This window comes from Miniopterus schreibersii (assembly GCF_964146895.1).
Source record: "Miniopterus schreibersii genome assembly, chromosome: 3".
NCBI lineage: Eukaryota > Metazoa > Chordata > Mammalia > Chiroptera > Miniopteridae > Miniopterus > Miniopterus schreibersii.
Genome location: NC_138103.1, coordinates 84,880,186 through 84,903,956, shown reverse-complemented (window position 1 = coordinate 84,903,956; position 23,771 = coordinate 84,880,186). Strand labels below are relative to the sequence as shown.

The following is a 23,771-nucleotide window of genomic DNA, read 5'->3' as shown; positions in this document are numbered from 1 at the left end:
CTGTCGGAGCCTACTTTCTAGCATGACTCTCCCCCCAGCACAAACACTGTCTTTGTTCAAGGAGAGTTCCGGGCCCATGATCCTGTCTTCTTGGAATGACAAGGCCATTTTCTCTGCTTTTTATGAGCCAGCCCTTGAAATATATTTTTGGGAGATGAAGAGCAGGCCTTTTCTGCAACCGAAAGTCGAAGCTGTCACAAAAGGAAAAGAAATTCCCAAGGGAGGAGATCTGGGCTCATTCCTGACTTTTACCCAAGGAGAAAAGCAGATGTTTCAAGATATCCTTGTTGAATGAAAGAAAGACAACTTTTCAAAAAATAACATAAAAACGAGACTGGAAACTACACTCAGATCCTGTCCGCCGCAGGCATTTATGGCTAATAGGGCTCTCTGATCCTCCCAGCCTGGTCTCATATTCTAAACGCACGGGTGACGGGCCCATCAGAGTGACTGGCTTGGGGACGTCAGGACGGTGAAGGGAGGTTTTGCATCAGCCCTCGCAGGAAAGCTCTCCAGCCAGTAAGTACATGGCCCTACTGCCCACGTGGAGCCCCATGGTGGCACTGCTCCACGTGAAGTCCTGGGCGGCGGGAGGGGCTGGGGCTGGCCTGACACCCACTGCGGGCAGGGGCAGAGGGGGAAGAGGCCTTGACACCTCCCCTGGTTCCACCCTCTACAGGATAAAGCAAAAGGTGCAAGCCCGCGTCCAGGCTGCTTCCCCAGGCTCTGCAGGAGAGGGCACTGAGTGTGACCACGGCCTCCCAGGCCCCGCCACACAGGCAATTAATGACATCCTGTGGCGTGCTGATCTTGGCCCGGGTCTGCTTAAAGGCTCAGCAACCAGGAAAACCTATGAATGCTCCTCTATTCAGCTGGCTTTTCCAGAGGCTGAGACCCTCTGTGTTCCTAAGAAGTCAAATGATTAATATCACTCACACAAAGAAAGATTATTTAAAAACAAATTCCGTGTGTTTACCAGATTACTCAGTATCTAGTATACTGCTGACTCAGGGACAGTGAGGCTGCTCTGTGATAAAACACTGTGCTCTAGATCCCCCATTTCTTCATTTGGGAAGTCACTCCAAAGGCAATGCAGTACCCACTCTTGTCCTACATTGATAACTGTCCTTTAAGAGAACAGAAAAGTTAATTTGAGGGGAAATGGGCGATCACAGGATGCTCCCACAACTTCCCTCTGTCTGATTCTACCTCACTTAAGAGGTTCAGACACTGCTAAAGACACAAATGTGTAACCTCTGGGCACAGTGATTCCAGATACTAAACACAGTGTTAGGCATGGAAGTTCCAATCCATCTGAAGGGGCTACATGGAACGACATTCTTCCAACAAACCCTGATGCTTTTGGTTAATGGCTTATTATTACTCATTTAAAAAAGTGAATCAACTAGGTTACCTTCTTAAAGAAGAAATGAAAGATTTTTTTTTTTGGGGGGGGGTGTGATTTGTAGATTTTTAAAGTTGGAAGTTTCTTTAAATGAAGACAAAGGCATCCGTGCAAAATGGTTTAAAAAAAGAACATTCTGCAGTTAGCAGTTTAAACCACGTGACTGATTTGTTTTAGGTGGTGACAGCTTTCTTGTCATTCATACACAAATTTATTATTTTAAATTAAGACCACATTCAGAATGCCAACATGCCAAAGTCTTTCCCCTACATTCTAGAAAATGCATGAGTTGCATAAGAATGTACCTCACCGAAGTATGCTATAAACCATGCAAACTTATAAATGTTTTCATAAGCCACATATCTCCTTTCACAGAGCCATACACTCATTTTTATACAGCATTAAGTGAAAACAAAATTGGCCTTGGAATGCTCTGCAGTGAGCCTGCCAGGCCCTATCACTCTTCATGTCATCTGCCCGCAGGTTAGCTGGAGTTTCAGCCTCCAGGGATGGAATATTAGTTTAGAAAGAGTTACAGCTGTGGAGAATCAGGAAATGGATGGTCTCCCCCTGCCCCAAACCACAAAGCAAATATCTAGTACATTATATTCTGGGGTCCCTGGTGGTTTGGCTCAAAAACAAAGAAATGAGAAGCCCCGACCAATGAGGAATTCCTTTCACAACTATATTTTAGTAGCACCTCTACCAAAAGCAAAAGACTGCTCTAATTAAAGCTAAGCACTTGAAAAGGGGATTAAAACGTTAACCACACAGTTGAGAAGGGAAAAAGCCCAAGGTGTTCACTTCCAAGAATGCAAGGGTTAAGCATTGCAACCCCCTAACCTCATCTAAATTTGATTTTATGACATCCTGTCCCCCATCCCCTACAAGAACTGAACTGCATGGAATCCTAGTCCTCGAATTATGCTTCTGTAATTTCCTGAGGACTGCCCACACTCCTTCCACATATTGAAACAACAACAGCCAAAAACAGACATAAGCCAGGGCTGGAGCAACTGCTTCTGGTTATTCACATATGCAACGTGGGGTCTGAAATCTCACACGCGTGATGTACCCGGGAATGACCAAGTCCAGGACATGCAGCGTCTAAGACGCCCCCGCAGCTCCTCACCAAGTGGGCCTTCCAGGAGCTTGTCACCAGGCAGCTGAGTAACTACAGTGAGAAGGAAGGAAGGAGGCAGGGAGGCCTGGAGCTATTCCAGGAAGGGACAAAGCAGGCACAGAGACAAAGGGAATGAAAAGAATGCCGCAGCTAGTAACGCCAATTATCGCACAAATCCTGTCTCTGGCTTTAATTAGTGCCCGGTGTGACAGAGTGGCAGTGCCAGGGCAGCAGGGAGGGAAGGAGGGAAGCAAGGGTAGGAAATAACCAAGCAGCCTGGGCCTGGGGAGTGGGGGCGGTGGAGGACTGGGTAAGCGCTGTGTGTCGGCTTTCTTTCTAGCTGGAGGAAGACAAAGGAGAAACATCCAGTTTTTAGTGCTACGTCATAATCAGCACATTCCCTTCTTGTTATCAAAGACTCCTTACTCAACCTCACATGGGCGTCTGGGCCTTTGGGCCACTTCTTCCTGTAACCCATCAGCTTTAAGAGACAAAAGGGAAAGAGCTGCCTTTGTTCCAGAAGTTTTTCGGTAGCTGTAGCCTTAGAGAGGAGAGTAACTCTAGTCTTCATGCTGGTAGTGGAGAGGGCCATTTTCTTACAATATGAATTGGTATTAATTTTAACATGATGCAACAGTAGAAGCTTTCTTCAACTGTGCATTTGAGAAAGTGGACAACAGAAAGGATTGAGATGACTTCTTTTAGTCAAATTTAAAAGTGTAATAAAGATGCGCCACTTTACATAGAAAAAGACTAGAAGAAAACGGGTCTAAATATTATCAGTGGCAGCCTACGGGGGTAATTTCCCCCTCTGCTGCTCCACATGACTGTGAATTTTCCAATTTTTTTTTTTTTTTTACAATTAGCATATAGTTTCAGAGAAACTACATATTTTGGGAGATGAGCTTTGTTCATGTTTGTATGGTTTTGTGTGAGACTGGTAAAAAATGAAGAGCATGTAGGCTGTGGGTCCTCCCCAGCACCCCCCTCCCCCACCTCCAGTCCTTGGAGAGAAGAAGAGGAAATGGAGGGAGCCCCCTGGACCGATTCCATGGCTCATTACCCAGCGCTCCCAGGCAGGCTACACTGGGTTTATGGACTTGCTCACTCACCCCGAGGCCAACTTTCAGCACCTGGAGGAAATTCTTCAGAGTAAAGAGCCATAAATTCGTGTTCCCCTGAAGCCTGGCTGAAGGGAAATACTTAGAAAGACCACATACCAGAGAAAGATCACAGCTGAAGAGGAGGAGGCCTCCTGTCTGGAGAGCAGGAGGAATTCCAGAACCAGGAAAGGTCACTTCCTCTGAAGGCTTCTAACCTGTAGCCTCCAGGTTGCTGGGGCACTGTGAGGGAACTTTCCATATTAACTTCAAAAAGTTTTAATATTTCAAATTTTTATATTCACCCTAAATAAGGCCAAATAATGTAAGTTTCTTTGCTTTTGGGCTGGAAATGTACATAAATTCAGTGTTCAACAAACACTGCTTCCCCTCAAATTGTCACCATAAGCTCAGAGTGACAATTAAATACAGCTTTGAGCCCGGCCGGGCGTGGCTCAGCGGTTGAGCATCAATCTAGGATCCAGGTGATCAGGGTTCGATTCCCAGTCAGGGCACATGCGCTTGATCAGTGACTCTCTCATTATTGATGTTTCTATCTCTCTCTCCCTCTCCTTTCCTCTCTCTGAAATCAATAAAGATATATTTATAAATAAATAAATAAATAAATAAATACAGCTTTGACCAGCAAAAACTGAGAAAACAAATTAAAATCATTTTAAAATTTCAGTTTGCTTAAAAGGAAACTAAGCATACCTTTTTTTTGAGGGGGGGGGGCGCGGCAGATCGGAAAACTGCGGATGAGTGACATTAACAAGGATTCAGCCAAGGTCACACTGGCAGGGGTGAGCCAAAACGAGAACACTGGTGGTCTGACTTCTGCAGTAACACACTATTCACATTGTATTATGCATATTGTGTCTTAAATTGTGACTCATTAAAAAAATACTGAAATAGCAAGAACTATTTGGGATAGAATTTAGTTTGTACAGTAACTTGTGTGAAACAACCAGTCTTCACAGCTGAAACAATACAATAGTGTGTGGAGTACTTGCGTGGTTTTGGTTCACTCACAGGAAGCCAGGTCCTGTGCACCGGTGTCCCTGGTGTGAAGTGCTGCTAACCTACATGCATGCTTCCAGAATGGGCTCAATCCTATGGTTCAGCAAAGAAACGTCTTTCCTACATTTAGTCTTAGAATGGTTTTCCTTTAATTTGTAAGAACAAGAATTGCATCAAAGAGAGTCCACATTCCTCATCAAAAAAACAAAAACCAGAGAAGACTTGCAGAGAGCTCAAGAATGATAAGGCAGGCCGTTCACCCTGTACATGGTTCTGTTTCATGTCAGAGAAGACCACTGCGTTACATTTTCCCTTACTCGGGGGACCATGTCCAGCACTGAACAGATTCCACGTGTCCTATCAAAGGGCACATTTATTTCAGAACGAGAACAAATGTAATAGTTCCATTATCTTTGCAGTATAACTGGGCTCTCCTGTTGGAACCCTCTTAAAAGATAATTTATAGTTCTCCTTGACCTTCCCGGTTCTTAGCAGTAAAACTCTCCAGGCTACGGCTGTGTAAGTTATTGGTAATGGCAGCATCTGCAAATAAAAACACACTTCCATGCATGTTATCCCGAGCAAGACTAATTCACATTTGGACAAGGGGAACGCCCCGATGAATATGTCAGAAAGCAGAAAAATGGTCTGTTCCCAAAGTACTCCAACAAATGAACCCCCAGATTGCTTGTGGGTATAAAGAAAAGGCTTTGCAACCACCCTCTATGATTTACTGGGCATTTTAAAATTCCTTTAGGATTTATTTCTGGAATATTACTCAAAGCACTTTTTTCTTTTCAAACGAATGCATATATATTTCCCCATAATCAACTTAATAAGTGGAATTAGACTGTATTAAAATATCACTCATATAACATGGCATTTAGGAAATTGTCCTGGAATTACTATGCAGGTTTGGAAAGAAACAGACAGTCATATTTCTCCAGGAGGGGAAAAAAAATTTGAACTAGAGTTCTGCTTTTTCTCATCTATTCTTTACTGTAAAGAGATTATTGGTGTGTTTTTTTTTCCATGAAAATTCCAGTGGACATCAATTTCTTTCCAAATTTGTGTTAGCTTAAAATTTTTGTGGTGACAGCTTGGATAACATCACCTGGAGTTTCCGTTATAGTTTGCGAATTGCCAGAACAAAAATATATCCACGGAAAACCAAAAATATACTAGCAGAGCTATCCTCAGTGTTAGTTTAATAGTGTCCCTGCAGAAGAATGCCCAAGGGACTAAAATACTGCTATGCCTCAAATTCCCTCTATAAGAAGAATGCTGTTTTCTTAAAACCCATTGCTTCTTGACAAAACTGCTCGTTAAAATATTTTAGCCTCGCCCTGCCTGGGGAGCTCCACTGGTTAGAGCGTTGTCCCAATAACGCCAAGGTTGTGGGTTCCATCCCTGGTGAGGGCACAAACAAGAATCAACTAATGCATAAATAAGTGGAACAACAAATCAGTGTCCTCCCTCCCTCCCCCTTTCTAAAGTCAGTCAATCAATCAATCAATCAATCAATCAATCAATCGTGGCCTAAACTTTAGGGATGTTTATAATACATCGAGGGGAACTTTCTTATTGTTATTCCCATTCTGCAGACAAAGAAATGAAGTTCACAGACATAAAGTAACTTTCTAGACACCTGGAGCAGTTGAGTGGCTGACATAAAATCAGACTTTTGATGTTATCAGTTGTTCTTTTCACTGCATAGATGTCATTATTTTCAGTAAAGAGATCACATGGATCATCTGCTTTCACCAGCCCTGTGCAGAATTCCTAGTCACCGTGTCACTCACAGGCCTGCCCAGCCTGAACACCTCCAGAGGCCATTCTCAAACAGTTTAATTAGCATAAATATAAAAAATGTTACAGCCAGTGACTTTTTAAAATTTTTAATTTGTTAATCTTCACCTGAGGATATGCTTTTTCAGAAGGAGTGGAATAGAGGGAGGGGGTTTGAGGGGAGAGCAGCACATCAATGTGAGAGACACATTGACTGCTTGTCTCCCGCATGCACCCTGACTGGGGGCGGGGAGTGGTTGAACCTGCAACTGAGGTACATGCCCTTGACCGGGAATCAAACCCGCAACCCTTTGGTACGAGGCCAACATTCTAACCACTGAGCCACACCAGTCGGGACTGGTCAGTGACTTTTAAAAATGTTTTGATAGCTTGGTGAACAAAGAAATACAAGAAATGTTATCAAGAACAATGTTTATACCAGCAAGTTTAATATTCACACAGCCAACGCTTACTCCCTTCGGGGCCCATTAATCAGAGATAATTTCATTGTTTTCCTCTGGTATTTCACTCGCACACATGCCAACAGTGCCACTTCCCCTTCACATCTGAAAGCACAGTTTCTGAGCCCCCCTCTTCCTCCGACCCCTTCTTTCCCTGGGTCGCTCCTCCTCAACGCCTCCCCTGCTGAGCTCACAGTAACCTGGTGTCCCCTGTCTCGCCAGAGCCCACGGATCGCTCCCTCCTGCGCCTGCGAATCACGGCTGGCAGAGTGGAGGCAAACGCTGGAGTGCACCAGGTCAGGAGTGAAATCCCGGTGGAAGCCACCCCTGCTGGATGCAGGAGACAGCCCTGAGCAGCTCATTTGGACGTCTGCACAGCTTGGACAGATGTCAGAGGTTACTGCTGGAAAGCCCGCCTCCTCTGCAGCGTTGCAGGAGCTCTGTGCAGACCCACAGACCTAATTCCTTCCCCAACTTCATTCTTTTATATCCCACAGCCTTTTTCTCAAACGGAGGGAAGCTTATTTACTTGGCAGGAATCATGTTTTCTTGCCTGACTCCGGTTCTGTGCACAAAGCCAGAGCCTGGCACACACACTCCCTTGAAATACACTGGTGGTTACCAGGAGACCCCTGCCCCCATGTAACTTTATATTATCTTATTATATGGCCGCAGTTCTTAAGAGAAGGAACCAGACAATCTAAATATAAACGCAGGACACTGCCATTTTCTTGAATATTCTGAAAAATTCCTAACAAAATTAAACCTAAAACAGACATAAGGCCAACTAAAATCCTAAGGCGGCAGTTGGCAGCTTAGATTACTTTAGATTGCCTACGTGCCATTTATGAGGAAAAAAGGGGAAAAATAAAAAACAGTCCCCGGGCATGAAAAGCGCCTCACAGCCCAGCAGTCAGCATATGACTGCACCGGGCACAGTCCCCCGTTTCTCGTCCTGTTCCCAGAGGTCCCCACAAAACATCGCCACACAGCCTCCTCTCACACAGTGGTCAGCAAACTACACACTTCAGGGTGAAGACACACAACATTTCAGAGGGGCACACAGCAATGGTCCCAGCAGCCACCCGGAAGGCGGCAGCGGGGGTGCATGTGCAGGAAGCATGGGTACCTAGGTCGAGGATCCAGTACTTGCAGGTGCCAGGCTGCCCGCCGCTGTGGTAGGCTGAGCCGACGGAGGACAGCGAGTCCAGTGGATCAACCGGCTTAATTCCGTTTGGCATGGTGCGTGCTGAGCTGGCTGCAGGCTGAAGGCGCTGATCCCTACCCGATCTGTCCCTACGAGCAGCCAGAGTAAGCCGTTCTTCAGCAAAATCAGGTTCAACAGGCGCTCAGCCGCAGGCTGGAGTGGCCTCGGTGGCCGCACGGGCTGGGCTGGACCGGCAGCCCGGGGCCCAGCCACTGGCGATCTGCAGCTCCTCTCCTGGCAGCCGCTCCTCCGCCTGCCTCTCAGCTCTGCCGTGCAGTTGGGTTTCACATGTGGGACTATCCAGACGCCCTGGATTACATTCTACCACAGTGACTCTAATTGGAGCTCAAGGAAATTCTGAGGGCGCAGCGAGACCAGATGTTTCTCCTCCCCTCCACCAGCCAGAGCTGCGAGTTCCTTGCTCAGTGAGATGTCAGGTGACGGATCCTCGCCAGGCTTTCTGACCTGGGCTTTGTGGGCGTCTGGACGGAGGTCTTCTCTGAGATAGACGACAAACAGTGCCTCCCGACGAAGAAACCGGTTACATCACTGCGCTACAATGTCACTCCTCGCTGATTAGAAACACATCTTCACTCGTCCTTACAAGCAGCAGCCACGCGAGTGGAAAGAAATACCCTTACTCGTGACATGTAAAGGCGTTCTTAGGAAGGTATCTTAGAAGCTCATTTTTGTCCTTTTTGGAAACTGGATATTTTCTTTAGCTGACGAACTCTTGCTCTTTATTTGAAAGTTTCATGTGTTCTCTCCCTGTCTCACACCGCACAATGCCTTGGAGGGACTATCCATTGTTTAACAAGCACCAAGCCTCACTTTTCAACTTCTATGGTAAGCGTGTGCACTCTTGTTTCTCATGAAATCAAGAAGCACACACAGCGCCCTCCAAATCAGACGGCGATGGCCCGTCTCCCGCGGAGGCAGTGGCCAGGAGTGTTCTATACATACCCAAGCTGTAAACGGCCCTTAGTGCCTTAAACATTTTCAGAGGAGGTGTATTTGCTGAAGCCTACACTTCTCTTAACAGAATCATGTGCTACCTTCTTGAGTTCATTTTATTAATAATTCTTCTCATTTCTGCTTTATCTAACCTGATAGTGTAAGTGATTTTCTGTTATATTATTGCTTTGCTGAGAAACATGTTCTTTTTTAGTTCCTTAGTTTAAAAAAAAAAGTTAAACTTGGGTTCTCCCTCCACCCTCTCTTGCAAAGTAAATTTTAAGAATTCTCAAACTAAAAAACGTGAAAACAGCATAGACTTCTACGTTCTTTCTCAGTTTAAGACAATAAACAACTATAAACAAGAAGAGAGTACATCCAGGGCATCCAAAGAAAGCTGTCTCAGGCACTGTGCTGCCTCCTGAGACAGCTCCAAAGTGGGGGCTGGCATTTACAGGCCCACGTTAGGCCGCATATTCTTAAAAGACCAAGAGCAAAGCTTAAGTTGCTTCTCCCTATAGATGGTCCCGCGCAGGCCCAGATGGCGTAGGTACTTAGGCCAGAACCAAGCAAGAGGCGGAATTCTGCGCAGAGCACTTTTTATGCAAGAAAAAACAACTTTATTATCAAATAAATAATCATCTCCTCTTGTTAGCAAAAAAGCAGTAAAACTTATATCCTAAAGGAAATCAAGTTAACTGACATTCTAAGGCTTCTTTGCTACAACCTTTATTAAATATTTTACTTTGTCCGTTTCCAAAAACAGCCTGCCGAGCCAGGGCCATTAATTAAAAATAAAACACAGCGGCCAGGGAAATTAATTATTTTATGTGTAATATGTGTCCTCTACGAAAGAGGAAGGGAATGATGCTTAAAACATGGATAAAATATTTTGGCTAAGACGTAGGGGAAATTTCCCCAGTGACTGCCCTCCTCTGATTTCAAGTCCACATCTGCCAGAAGGCAGCACAGAGGGAGCCCGGAGGAGGCCTTTCTCATCCTTCTTCCCACTCGTGAAGTGTGAGGTTACAGGGTGTTTACTATGCAATACAGCACTTTATATGCAAGTAAAGATAAAGTGCACAAGTACAGACACCACGGGATCCTGACCGGGAGGGAGTGACAGCCTAACCCCGGACTGGCACCGCAGAACCCAGGGTGCCGAGGCCAGTGGGGGGGGGGGGCAGTGGAGGCGACAGGGAAAAGGGAGGAAGTCCTAACAGTGGGGAAGCTTCCCTTGGTGGCGTGACCGGGAATCTGTCCTAAGAGTCTGAACCAAGTTCAGGCAAGAAAGACCCAAGGGTGACCTCGGCGGACTGTGGGGAGGAAAGCCCGGTGGGAGCCGTGGCCCTGCAGGTGGGAAGGAGACGGCGGGAACTGGTGACTGCAGTGCACAGGAGGAAGTTTTAAGGGAACTGCTAATGGGAGGGGCCGAGAAGCTCAAGGATGAGTGGTGAGTGTATCTGCAGGGCGAGGGGACTGTCAGGTGGGGAAGGTGGTCAGAGATGTAATGGCCAGGACCCAGGAAAGGAGGGAATGGAGAGGTCGGTCGAGAGCAGAGGGAGGAGAGCTGTGCGATGAAGGAAGACACGCAAACTGACTGAACGGGCGGCTTCAGGACAAACACGTTAGACATTTGGCAGAACAGGAGACACGCAAGGTAGCAATTTAAAAGTGCAGTTTGTGCAGGAAAACAAATTCTAGTTTTCGGTATTTTTATATGTTTTTGATATTTTCCTTTGATGGCTGGACATAGATTTAATAATGTCACAAAGGAAACAGAAGAGCCACTGCCGAAGACTGTGCTTTTAAAGCCATGGTGTAATGTTCGTCTGTGAGGACCAGAGCAAGGGGTGCTGGGAAGAAAAATGAAAGCCATTTATAGGTAAGAAAGTTGAGTACCCTTGGAACCATGGTTATGTTTCACATAGCCCCAAAATAAAACAATCAAAATCAACTAGGTAGGATGTGGGGGGGGTGTGGTCAAAATGGAAGGTAAACACCCCAACAAATGAACCCAGGGAAGCTCTGACCACAGCAGAGAGGGTGCGGGAAAGAGTTCACCTAAGGGACTTTGAAAAGCAGTGTTTTGATCATACCCTGTACAGCCAAAGACAAAAAGAACTGTAAGCTTGTCTCACAGAGGTACAGGTTAGCAGTGAGAACAGGTGATGAGTCTTTTAAGGTCAAGTCATTTTAGGTAAAAAAAAATATTCAATTTCCAGAGGGAAAACGTGGGCTTCTAGACTAGGATTGAACAAATAAGTAAGTATATTTAGATGATGAAAAGCAGGCATCTCACTGTCAGAGAAAAAGGTTACAAGGCAGGCAGGCAGAGAGCTAGAACAAAGCCCATGCTGTTGGACAGAAGTTAGAGGTTTCAGTATGATACAAACTCATGTTTCTTTACATATATGCATACGGTCGGGGGGGAGGGGAGCTAGGATATGAACAGACATGTGTGTACATACATGTCTGCTGAGAAGACCTGCAAGTCCTGACATAATACAGCAATGAGCACACAGCACCTAGGTTTTAGTTTTTAATACAATTCTCCAATAAGCGGAACTAGGGCTCCATGGAGAAATGGATGATCCAGGACGGTGGCAAAGAAAACACAAGATAGCCATGGACACGTTGTATTGCCAGAAAGCAAGGAGGTGCTCCAAACATGATGGGGGGTGTCCAAGGTACACAAGGGCCCAACCGAAGGAGCTCCTGATGGCCACATGGGAACAATTTGAGCAACAAAATAAACGACAACAGTGCTGGATCATGACCCATAAAATACAATAAATACCCGTGGCTCCACGCTGATATAAATAACCGAATAAATAAACGAGGCAGATGGACCACTCTTTCCTACAGCATTCCAGTTAATAAACTTAAAAGAAATGAGGAAAACAGAAAATCACCAGCAGGCAAACACCACAGTAATAACAGTTGCAGGTGAGAACCATGCTGCATGCTAACCTGAGGAGGTAACGGCAGGATAACAGAGTATCTGCACTGCACGGTATCCCCCACAAGGTACAGATTAATGACCAAGAGGAAAACAGGAGCTGCTCAGTGGGAAAACGCTGCAGACACTGCTGTAACCAGGCGATCGAGGTCACCACCACCAGCAATGAGACTATCAGGACCCACTCATGCCCCCTGAGGTGATGCTGAGAAGGTCACAACATCACCTTTATGGGATTTTTACCCAAATGCATAAACTCCATTAATCAGGAGAAGTATCAGATACACCTGAATTAGGGGACATCTTACAAAATAAAGGACCAAACATACTTCCAAAGTGTCAAGGTCATGAAAAACAAAACAAAACGGATGCTGGAACTACAACAGACTGAAGAAAACTAAATACGACATAGGTCTGGACTGGATCCTGAGCAGAAAAAAACGACATTAAAGCAAAATACAAAATGATGCCTGGCTTTTAGCAGGGCTGCACCAGGGACAGTTTCCTGGTTTTTATCACTAAACCAGGGTCATGTGACACGTAACTTTGGGGGAGCTAGGTACAGGAATTCTTAGTACTATTTTTGCAACTTTTCTGTACATCAAAGATCATATAAAAATAAGGAGTTTTATGAGGCTAAATTATAATAGCCAATCTCAGTCTTATGAAAATAAGGGAATTTTTATTTAGACTGGTTGAAACAAATTACTTTGGTCAAAATTAGTGCTCCACCCCCTCAAAACCACTTTTCATATAACCTTCTTTTGTGATAATTATATCTCAAATATTTAAAATTAGAACTTCAATGTTCAGCTGCCTGTCATTTACCTGTCCAAAAAAATATAAGACAAGATCATTTTTGCCAAAGCAGGTCTCAAAAAAAAAAAAAAAAAAAAAAATCCAGGACAGGTCCAGATACAAATGATACTTTAAAAATCAGGAGTAAAAATATACTTAAAAGAAAGCTATTTGTAAAACTAAAATTCAGATGGCCAAAGGACCTAAAAAGTCTTTGTATCAAGATTATAGCACTTTTTGAAGTGAAAACAAACACTAATAATCAGGCACTTGACGTTAGAATGAAAAGTTCCCCCAGATCTTACAAACACAGACAGATATAAAACAGTATCAGCTACATTTTAAGACTAAAGGTCAAATGGCGTAACTATTAGGGATATTATTCATAACTTCCTCTGAAAATCAGTCACGTTCAGTTGAGACTTGAAAGACTATCAGTAATACTAGTAAGTTTTCAGTGGTCTCTCTTCAAGCTGGTCCTGACTCAGTTATTCACAGCGGAGGGGAGTTCTGCGGCTAGGGATGGGGGCGCTGCAGCGGCTGGGGGCTTGGGGCGCCACTGGGCTTCACTGGCACCGGGCTCCGGGCGGTTCCGCCCAGCCTCCCAGCCCCGCTTCCTTCCCTGCGTTTCCTTTCTGCCCAGCGTGCCCGCAGCGCCGGCCTCAGCCCAGCTGCGCCAGGGGGATCGCGTTTCTCAGGTCCACGCACAAAGATACTCCTGTTCAGGGGACGTTTTGTGCAGCTCCTTACCCCACAGATAACGCCTCCCGCTCTGGAGGGAGGGGACTGCGTGACTAAATCCTGCTTCTGAGGGCTCCATTCACACATTACTTCCTGCTGCTCCCAGCACAGTGGCCAGCCCACAAAAGCACCTTTATTGGGCACTCTACCACTTCACCAGGGTGCCAAAAACCCGATAGGCTCCTTTTCATTGCTTTACTTACTATCTTTTCATGAGCGACGATGTGAGTTTTTCTTTCTTTAACAAAACAAACATTCAGATACGCCTTTTTCACCCTGCGCTTTAACTGGCTGTGTGACATTCTCTGTTTGCATCAGAACTGTGGACTGTTTGCAGAATGGCAATATGAGATGGTAACCTCACAAATGTGCTCCCTAAAAAAGTAACAAAAACAATAGTGTTCAAAAAATTAGAGCACTGTCGCCACCCCCCGAGAGTCCCAGTTCTGTTCACCTTGAGAGAGGTAGTGATGTCGGGCACATATCACTCAGGGAGGCGTCAGGAAAGGGAGACCTGACAGGAGGCCTAGTTACCCAGGTCTTTCAAGGGAGCTGTGGGTGACCAACCATGCAGCTGATTCTGATTATTTTTTTGTTGGGAGTGGTGGGGAGAGGATATGGGTTGTGGAGCAAAAAACTTCTGCTCCAGGATGCAAAAAGCATTTAAAAAAGTTGTTTTTACTTTGGGGATTGGTTCTTCCATTCACTGGCTCACAACAAGCCCACTGTGACTCGAGTTCTGGGCTAAACTAGGGGAGGAGAGAGAGGAGAGAAGTGGCTCACAAGAGGGAAAAGAACAGGTTTCCATTGAGATGATTTCTTTGGAGGGTGGAAGGTGAATGGAATTTTCATATAATTCGAATCAGAAAGCTGAAAATAGATCCCTCTCAGAGCAAGGATTGATGGAGGGGCCAAGGCCTCTCAGGAATGGATGCAGCTCTAGGAAAGCAAACAGTCTTGCATATAGTGGACTTCGGAGACTGGCTTCTGGAATCGGCTGCACCATAAATGAGGAGGCCTGAGCAGCTGCATTTCTCTTGAGGTTATAGCTTCCTCCCTGCATCCAAGGTCCCTTCCAGCTTGTCTAGGGAGCAGGGTACTCAGTGGTTTAGAACTTGAGCCCTGAAGTCTTACTGCTGTTTTTAAAATCCCATTCTCTATCACCTACTAGACTTGGTCAAGTTAATTTCTGTGCCTCCACTTCTCACCATAAAGTAGGGGTGATAACTGCCATGGGGGTACCCTGAGGATTAAAATGTAGAGAAAGCAGCACTATACCTGGCTCCCTGTAAGCCCCCTGTACACCCTGTTATTACTATTAAGTTTCTAAGGCTCAAACAGTCCCCTAGTTATGGGCTGACTGTGTGTTGAAGTCCTAATGCCCAGCATGTCAGAATGTAACTCTACTGGATCTTTAAAGAGGTGATTAAGTTAAAATGAAGCTGTTAGGGGTAGGTCCTAATCTAATAGGATAGTGTCCTTATAGGAACAGGAAATTCAAGCAGAGACATCAGAGCTGTGCACATAGACAAAAGGCCACCTGAGGACACAGCAAGGAGGTGGCCGTCTGCAAGCCAAGGAGAGAGGCCTCGGAAGAAATGGACTCTGCCAACAACTTGATCTTGGACTTTTAACTTCCAAAACTAAAGATAAATTTCTGTTGCTGAAGCCATGCAGCTATGGCAGCCCAAGATGACTCACACCCCCGTTCCCTCCTCTGATAACAGTCTGCTCCATAATCCAGGACTGAAATGGTCTAATTACTTTTGAGACAGCAGGAAACCAATCTATCTCAAAGAACAGAACTTTAATATTCTTTCCTTCTAGTAAATTCAAAGTTCCTCAGACTCTGGAAAAGGGGTGGGGGAGGGAAAGGATGGAAATGAACAAAAAGGACTACATTACAATTAAAAATAATATGGAATTCCAGAGCTGCCTTGAGCCTGTTTACTGTGCTCTCGAATGTTTGGAAGGGCCATCCAATAATAAACACCCTGAGTCCCTGTCCTGTGCTTGGCTGGGTTTTGGGAAAATGATAGCTCCCTTGAACAGCAGCCTGTGGAATGACCAAGCTGTCCAAAGTCTCCTAGTCCTGCTGGCCAGACCACAGAAGGCACCTCAACAGCTCAGGTGCCAAAGGGCCTCAGGAGGTTCCTGGGCAGCTGCTCTGATGCACACAGAACACAGAAGGGGGAGCCTGGACCCTTCTCCTACTTGAGGCTGGCTGTGGGGGTGAGAGTTCAAAGGTCAGCCTCCTTAACCCTCTGAGGGACCTCCAGCCCTCCACCCACCTCTTCTGTCCCATCTAAAGTCTTCCCATAGTGTCAGTAAAGAAGAAAGTTAGATTGGGGAGGGTTTGAAAAGGAGTACTTAAAAAAATTCACTGTGAAATGTTACGATAAGAAAATGAATCCTTCAGAAAGTACTCAGGGTATATGGAGATGCACAGGCCCATTATAAAACCACAGGCAGCACCGACTCATGAGTGTGTTGCTCACAGAGATGGTGGTTTGGACTCATAAGCAGCTTTGCAGGGATGGGAGACCAAATGCTGGCACTGCTAGAAGCTACTTATATACACACTGACGGCAGTGACTGGTTCTTTGGAACCATCACATTCAGCTGTAAACTCCTCCTCTGCAGCCCTCTGACTGAATCTACAGTAAAAATGCAGACACTGGTGAAACAGTCTCCACATTAGTATTTCATTGCATGCCCCTGTACAGCCTTGCAGGAAAATGTCCACCAGGCTCTCACCTCACAGTCACCCAGAGACTCCTGGTTTAACTTATATGAACAATTGTAAGAGTAACCTTACTCAAAGGGGGCCATTTTTTTTCTTTCCTTCAAGTATAAAATGAAATCAGAGCATTCAAGGGGTTTGATACAGCTCAAATATCATTAAAATATAAAAATTAAGATATATAAAAGTAAATCCCATCAATCCCACTTCTCGAACTCTATTTTATGGATACACCTGACCGCACGAGATGCCTATGGCCGGTGATCCACTGCGGCATTCTTTATACTACAGTTAGCGAACTACACGTGAAGTACTGTCCATCCATGAAAAAGAGTGAAGCAGTCTCTGTACTGGTCTGGAGTCCTTTCTAAAAGCCATGGCCAAGTGAAGAAAAAGCCGGGGCCGAACACACTGCCTTTTCCATGAAGAAAATGGAGGGAGGAATGAATACGTTTATATTTGCCTAATAAAGTACCGAGTGGATGTCAGAAAGGAATAAAAATAGGCACTACACACGACACATGGGGTTGTGGGAATAAGTCTTCTCAGTTTATACCTTTTCATGGTTTTATTTTTGAACCGTGGAAAATGTCTAAAAGTGTTGAAATCTGGGTTTTCTTCTCTTCTTTAGAAAAGACGTCACTGAAATCGTACGCAGAAGTTCTGTACCTGTGTATGTTTTTCTGGGAAAGGGACCCTCAGCGTTCATCAGATTTGATCGGGGAATGTAATTAAAAACAATCAGTGCGGCTGCTTCAGGATCAGCCAGAACCAGGGCTGGCATCTTCCCTTCTCATCGCATTTTCAGCTCAGCTATCAGGATTTCCAGTCGAATCAATCAAAATCCTAGCTCTTTATGGGGAGGTTTGCTACAGGAATGCAAAATAATTACATCGTCTCGTGCTTCCCTGAAAGGAGAAGGCAGGACAGGGACAAAAGCTGAAACGCACGTTGCGTGTCTGGCACATGCTTCTTGGGTGCTGTTTCGCCAGGTGTTGCCAGAGCCACAGTCCGCTAAGTCCCGGAGCATGTGCCAGCGGACTCGGACTGAACATGCAATTGTTTCCCTCCATGTATAGGATTTATTCATTTTCAAAATACTTCACGAAAACCAGTGCCCTGTACTTTTAAACTCTTACCAAACACACCATCTCCTTGTAATTTTTCACTGCTTCTCCAGACGCTAAATTAGAATGAACACATTTTAAAAGAGAACCCCCAGTTTGTCTAGTCAGTTGCAAAATCCAATCAATTCAAATGTCAGAAAGGAGGCAGTTAAAAAAGTAGAGTTCACAGAGAGGTAAGAGGTGGACCCCCCTGTCCAGTACCTGCAGCCAGCCCTGCCCAGCGTAAGGCATGCTCTTGTTACCCTTGTGATGTCTTCTCTGAATATAGATCTTTCTAAACACCTCGTCATGGCCACTTCCAGTCAAGCGTGGGAAGGCAGTTTTCTCATTGTTTATGACTCTGCTATATATATAATTTTGTGATCATCCAACATGGATAGTGTCAATACCTGCTCATGGTTTTTTCCTGTTCGAATAAACACTTTAATGTAAAGTTGGAACAGGAAGATACCTCCACCGTGAAGCTTTCAGCAGAGCAATGGCCCGCCTGTGTGGCTCCATAATTATATGCTGCACAGAAATCATTCCTTAATCACAGGTCTCGGGCTGATCCCTTAGCCTTGGATACATGGGGCTCAGGAGGGACAACGGCTTTGTTCTTGGTGTGACTCCACATTTCTCTGATGCTTCCCACAGGGATTTACATTAGCAGCTGCTCAAGCAGACTAAAAACTGCTCTTTTCGAAGCTGATCTTTAAAAGTCTATAGTCTTCCATTATGTGTATTGTTAAAGAACACGCGGGCACACATAGGTTTGAAATGTCTGTGCCTGGGTGTTTTCTGATGAAGAGGAAGCAATCTGGCATTAAGCAAATGTCTAAATACACCAGAACCACAATAGAGTCAACAAAATTTTTTAACATCACTAAGTCTTGTTAATGCCCTACATTTTTTGAAAATGATTAAGTCACTTAAAAGTCACCAATCTTGTTAATGCCCTACATTTTTTGAAAATGATTAAGTCACTTAAAAGTCACCAATCAAGAGGTAGGACACTTGATTCACCTTTGGGACAGAGTGGTTCATGATCTGGGAAAGATGACATTTGCATTGAACAAACTTAAACCCAGTCATCCTCAACGTACTTTGGAGAAATACAAGAGGCCTTGGACCAGGGAGCTCCGTTTTTGGTCTCATAGGCTTCAGGGGAAGGTAGAGGGCACCCCAATCTCCAGAGCTGCTGCTTTTCTGGATGGTGGTGATGCTGGGGGTGGGGTTCGTGGAGAGCTCAGGATGAGGTGAAGTTGAACAGAGGCCAGGCTTCCTCTCAAAGGAGAGACTGACCCTGTCACTGGGCTGTCCTGGGCTGCTGCTGTCCTGGGAACAGGGAAGGGGGCTTGAACAGGGGCAAGGAATCTTTGTAACTGCCTGCACTCTGAGGAGGGAAACAGCTTTGATGTACCCTCTGAGCCGGGGGCCAGCCAAACCCTGAGGACGGGAGCAGGCTGGGAACACAGGTGGCAAGGCCCAGGCCTGAGGTTCCTGGGAGAGGACACACCAAGTAACCTTCTCAGTCCTCTTCCACCATCTGAGAATCTATGGTAATGTCCTGTCACCTCGTCCGGTTTGTATAACAGAGACCAAACGCCAGGGAGCTGAGGGGCGAGACCTGGCCATCTCCAAAGCCAGGAAGCAGGTCGTGCAGGGCAGCCACCAGCGAACAGGCAGAGCCACAACCTCGCAGAGTCTAGAGCAGGGGTGGGGAACCTCTTTTCTGCCAAGGGCCATTTGGATATTTATAACATCATTCAAGGGCCATACAAAATTATCAACTTAAAAATTGGCGATGAGAAAAGCTCCTAGATTTAATGAATTTCCAGTCCCACCTGTGGTTGCCTTGGCAGAGACAGACCAAATGATTTCACAGGCCATATATGGCCCACGGGCTGGACGTTCCCCACTCCTGGTCTAGCTGGTTACACAGGGAGGCTCAGGAAAGGACGAGGGGAGGAAAGCAGCACTGGAGGGAGTATGACAGGGGCTCATACGGGAATCACGTCCTAATTTTATACTCGCATAGTGGTTGTGCCAGTGGTTACCCCCAGACCAGATACAGAGCTTATTATCTCCCTGTACAGGGTGTGGGCACTTCCATTCATTTTAAGAAATAACAAGTGATTCTGAGGAGTAACCCTTGGTATAAATAGCAATGGCCTCAGGGAATATATCTACATAAAGCGTGTATCTTTAAAGTAAATCAGATCAGAGCTTGGCAAAGTGGACTACAATGAGCTGTACTCTTCTGCCCATCAGCACCCCGGCTGAGAGTACTCCAGCTGAGGAGCCTCCTCCCCTGGTGGGCCACATTTAAAGCTCCCTCGGGCCCCACTTTTCATTCTTGGTTTATCTCCCTCAGTGCTGGCTGTATGAGAAGGTTCTCTGCCCCTTCATCAATCCTGTTGTTTAAACCTGTTATTTGTATTTCATCTGTCACATTTTTAAGCCTGCACTATATCTGCACCCATCACTCCTATTAAAATCTGCTTTAAAGTAATTTCTGTGAGTTCCCACCTGGGTCTCTAGTGGTCCCTGGAGCGCATCGCCCTGTGCCTTGAAATACTTATTGTTTATTCCATTCCCCTCTCACCACCACAGGCTCACTGGATGAGTTTATTTTTTTTCCTTTAGGATTTTTTATTTATTTATTTGGTGAGAAGGGGCAGAGAATGTCTGGTAGAGTTGAGGGACTAAGGAAAACACCCTCAGTTACTTAAGGTACCATAGCAAGGGGTGTGCACACGTTGTTTGTGTGCATGTGCATGTACCTGTGTACACATGTGTGAGGTGCAGGACTTGCAGGACATTAGGAAACTGGAATTTTACTCTATGACAACGATTCACTGAAGGAACTTAAGCAGGAGCTTCTATAATTGAATTTGTGTTTTAGTCGCAGTAAAAGGGGATGAGAAGTGGGGTTGGGAGACCTGGTGGGCAAGAGGTAATGGTGGCGTTGGAGAGAAAAGAATATGTTTGAAATATATTATTTAGGTAATAGTAACAAAACGTGGGCACGCTCAAAAAATTAAAAATAGAATTATCCAGCAATTCCATTTCTGGGTATACTCCCAAAACAGTGAAAGCAGGGATCTGAAGAGGGATTTATACACCCATGTCCATAGCAGCAATATTCACAGGAGTCAAAAGGTGGAAGCAACTCCAGTGTCCATCAATAAACAAATGGAAAAATGAAGTGTGGTCTGTCCACACAATGGAATATTATTCAGCCTTAGAAAGGTGGCCATTCAGGCACATCCCACAACACGGATGAACCCGGAGGACATTACGCTCACTGAAACAAGCCGTTCACAACAAGAGAAATACTGTATGATTCTACTCATACGAGGTACCTGGAGTGGTCAAACTCATAGACACAGGAAGTAGGAGGGGCTGCCAGTGGCTGGGGGAGGGGGAATGAAGAGCTGGTGTTCAATGGGGAAAGAAGTTTCCTTTGGGAAAGGGTGCTGTGGAGGGATGGTGGTGATGGAAGCACAACAACGTGAATGTGCTTAGTGCCACTTGTATTCTTAAAAATGGTTAAGATGGTAAATTTAGTATTTGGGGTATTTTACCCCAATTAGAAAAAATGTGGTGGCCCGTGAAGAGAGCCTCAAGTGTGTTGGCCATTTTCTGGATGAACAAATGGGGCCATTTCCACTCTTGGAGAGGTGGCAGGAAGGGAACGTAAATATTACTAGTTTAGAGAAGAAGACAGTCAAGAGAGAGTCAAATATTATCTGGACAGAGGAGGGTGGATAGGAAAACCTTGGCAGAGAGTTCAGACAGATAAGGAGGCAGCCCAGGGTGGAGCCCAGAGGAAACCCTACGTTTCAGGTAGTTTCTCATGAAAATATCTCTCTCCTAATTTTAAGTTGGATTAAAGAAGATGCCATTTTATTGATAATGATCACATCACTGGATTTATAAAAGATGATTCCTGGGTCTTCTCTTCTATGAGTGCAGCCAGTCTGGTCAAGACAGAGACCCGATTTTGCCGGCGCCCACTTCTGGTAGGTACTGTGTGAACCAGAAAGCATGGAGGAGTATTTTCTGGTACCTGGTTTTCAGTAAACATATGGGCTGAGTTAAAGCCCCTCGGTGTAGAGGTGCAAGTGGCCGACAAGCAAGAGGTTTTATTTCTCATGTTTTTGTTCCCTTGTTTTTCTCATGAAGAATCTAGAGTGGAAAAAAAGCATGCTTTTTAACTTCCTCAAAATGAAATGTAAGTACTGAGCTATACGCTATCCAAAGGAGAAAAAACTTGATAATTATGAAGAAGTTTCAGAGTAAAGTTTTAAAGTGGGTATATTTCTTCTAAATATATCAAAAAACTAGCAAAAGGACCTCCTGCCATCTCACGGTACGTTAAGAAAAAAGGCCAGGTTTGGAATTGGCCTCATAAAAGATATAAATTTAGAACATCAGAGCTGGTGAGGATCTCAGACATCATCACTGCCACCTTATCCCAGGCCCAGAACTGAAACGTCACCAGAGATGGAATCAGAACTCAGCTTCTCACATGAAGAACAGGCCTGCGAGTTGAACACACCATTCTCTTCTGAAAGCTTCAACCACAAATGTTACTCTTACTACTGAAAGGTCTTCTCTTAAAGTTGCAAAAAACAAGTCAGTGGGGGTGGAAAGTGACTTTCCAAATTCAACCCAAACTGTGCCAGTCCGGGTAATGGAGGAATTGGTGATAGGCTGTGTCACGACAGTCACATGGTGGTTTTTCTGATGTAATGGGCCTGGTGTGAGCATAGTAGAAGGAACACCTGAAGACTAAGGATGGGTCCTTGTCTGACCCTTAAAAATAGCGAATGCAGTCAAAAGACTGCCTCTATGCACGTGCCCTGCAGAAAGTATAGATGCTACTTTGCCTAGGTTATTGACATAGACGATCCTACTTTTACTATCTTTCATTCCTATCACCACCAACTCTGGGCACGGCCGCCCATCCAGTGGCCCCTGCGCTGCTCTAGGTAAGCTTGTTGGGCCAGCACCTGAACCCTGGGGCTAACCCCCCAACACTATCCCACATGGTAGCTCTGGCTGTGAAGAAAGAGAAAAGCTGAATTACTCAGTGAAGAGCAGCATAAAAAAGGCGATGTTTTAAATTGGCCTTGTCTGAAATACAAACATTCCTGATATTCCTGTTTACTTTCTGTGACCGAGGCTAATTAAATAGAGGAAAGTGACAAGTTGGACAAGTTGAGACACTAGAAAAAAAAAATCCCTGGGATTTAGTAAGCGATTAAAAATAATTATGTGGTACCTATTCCAGGAGTCAGTCAATGCCTCACACACAAGGGGCGGTGGGGTCAGGGCTCTCAATCCGGATGTGGGTCAGACTTGCTGGGGCACAAGTTACACTCTCATGTCTGGGCCCCGAACCCAGAGGTTCTGATGTAACGGTAAGTGGTATAAACCACAAACACAAACAATACTGGATGAGCACAAGGATTTCCTGAATCCTTGCTGCATTTTAATATGCTTGGTCCCTGTTCAGTTTGTGACTAAGGTGCTGTAGACAAGGGAGAGGGGTGGCCGGAGCAAGACGACAGTAAAGTACCCGCCTGCCCATCTAGAAGACTGTGCCTACGGCAATCTTCCGAGACTGGCCTTTCCACAAAATGGAGGGCATTTTTCAATGGAATAATGCTCACCGGAGTCGAGTTTCAGACACAAAAATAACTTCTTGAAAAACAAACTGTACCATTACATTTCTTGTTCATTTAAAATAAATTATATTTTTACCCTCTCCCCACATCACCCAGGGATATACAGCATGAAAAAAAGAAAACTTGTGCTCATAAATTCCACATATTCTCATTGTCTCAAAATTCTAGCTGAGCTGCAAAACCACCAGGAAACCTGGGTGGGGCGCCCCTCGAGTACTGAGGGCTTCCTGGCTGATCTGAATTTATACTCATAGTCACAGTGCAATTCTTAAAATATCTTATTCACAATCAAAGAAATAAACATTTGACCTTAATAGGCATGTTTTTACATTTGCAATTTATAAAAATTTAAGTTGTTTGGCCTGGGATGTCTTAAGAAAATACTGAGGTGATAAGGCTGAGAAAATTCTGGAACTAGAGATAAGTAAATGTGCTGCTTCCTCCTGCCTGGAAGGTCAGAGTGGTATGAATCAAACACATTTAAGAAACTATCTTTAGAGATTAACAGCAAGTGACTAAAGACAAATATATAATGACAGTTTCCTAATGTATGTGAGTTTATTTTATTTCAAAGAACAGTTCATTGATTTTTAGAGAGAGAAGACAGGAGAAGAGAGAAATATCGATATGAGTGTATAATATTGATCAGCTGCCCCCTGCACAC

General features: G+C 45.0%; 1 protein-coding gene across 4 annotated transcripts in view; it reads right to left on the bottom strand.

The window, feature by feature from the left end:
• TRIO (trio Rho guanine nucleotide exchange factor) overlaps positions 1–23,771 on the bottom strand; it is a gene marked incomplete at its 5' end in the record, with an annotated part of 300,776 nt that overhangs the window by 45,688 nt on the left and 231,317 nt on the right. Inside the window, one exon of one of the 4 annotated variants that reach the window (XM_081131181.1) lies at positions 21,296–21,602. The exons of the other annotated variants lie outside the window; for them this stretch is intronic. Coding sequence (XP_080987307.1) covers positions 21,592–21,602 — 11 coding nt within the window. The 3' untranslated portion in view covers positions 21,296–21,591. Of the gene's footprint in view, positions 1–21,295; positions 21,603–23,771 lie in introns of those variants that run through there. 4 annotated transcript variants of the gene reach the window in all.